The sequence below is a fragment of the Rhagoletis pomonella genome, unplaced genomic scaffold (genome assembly GCF_013731165.1).
Source record: "Rhagoletis pomonella isolate Grant_MI unplaced genomic scaffold, Rhpom_1.0 Rhpom_scaffold_12181, whole genome shotgun sequence".
In the NCBI taxonomy this organism is placed as follows: Eukaryota; Metazoa; Arthropoda; class Insecta; order Diptera; family Tephritidae; genus Rhagoletis; species Rhagoletis pomonella.
In genome coordinates this window covers 3,792-4,784 of record NW_023470710.1, presented here as the reverse complement: position 1 = coordinate 4,784, position 993 = coordinate 3,792, and the positions used below count along the sequence as shown (strand labels likewise).

At 49.3% G+C, this 993-nt stretch overlaps 1 protein-coding gene across 1 annotated transcript; it reads right to left on the bottom strand.

Annotated features, from left to right (window-relative positions):
* Window positions 1-104: 104 nt before the first annotated feature.
* LOC118756792 lies at window positions 105-752 on the bottom strand (the record flags this gene model as incomplete). Its single annotated transcript, XM_036491535.1, is given in 1 exon segment — window positions 105-752. A coding segment is annotated over 1 exon segment (648 nt), but the record flags the coding sequence as incomplete, so codon positions are not given.
* Between the last annotated feature and the right edge of the window lie 241 nt (window positions 753-993).

Here is a 993-nt window from a genome sequence, read left to right as displayed (position 1 = left end):
AGTTTCTCGCCTGGGTCCTCCATGGGGGAAAACCAGATACGTGCACGTGGCCTCTGAGGAACGTCCTTAGCTGGAATCAGCCCAGCTAAGAAGTCCAAAGAAGCCTAGTCCGCGCATCTGATAACCCTGTATCCTCGAAAGGATCCAGAGGAATCAAACTCCGGATGGGGACCCGCCTGGCTATCGAGGACGTAGTCCATAACGAGACTTGATAGCTTGACGTCGATCTCCACCCAGTGCTTCTGCATAGATACCGGAGTCTTCGAGTTTTCGTCGACTATGGCCATCAACAGACTGTCTTTGGCAACGTCACTAAAGTGGCGTTGCAGCGGGTTGTGGTCAGATGAAGAAGCCTGTTTAGGCTTCTTGCTCTCTCTGCCGGTAGTGCTGTCGTTAGTGGAAGGATTTATCTTTTGACATTCGCTCTTTTGCTTTATTTCAGGTGGATTGGGGTTTGCAGATTGCTTCTCTTTTAAGGAGCTCTCATATTCCTCAACCACCTTTTTATAGTATTCGACCGCCTTCAACTGATAGGAGCCGCTTGGAGCCAAATTGCTAGATATTTTATCTAGCATGTAGACCGCCCTCTGGTAGCGTCTCTTTCTGATTTGGTTCTGGGACTTTTTATGTTTCTTTTTCCGCCCTGTTCCCGCCGTCGTTGTACTGTGGTTGGTACTGCCGGCAGCTTTGGAGGAAGACGGAAGGTCGTGGCTGGTAGGGATGCCTGGCTTGGCATCGTTAGATGTGGTATGATTTGCTGCTTGTGCTTCTGGTGTACTATGGTTGGTACAACCAAGAACACTTGATGGAGGCAAGAAGGGTGTCCTCATCGGACTCCGTAACAACGGGGCCCGGGATCCGATAGGGAAGTGCCAAAGTCGATTGTCCAGTGTTCGTTGCAGTGTTCGTCATCAGTTTTCTTTCGGTTTCAGTTTGTTGTTTTTGTTTATTGTCATTCATATTTGGCCCCCCGAGTATGCACGGAAAAGGTTC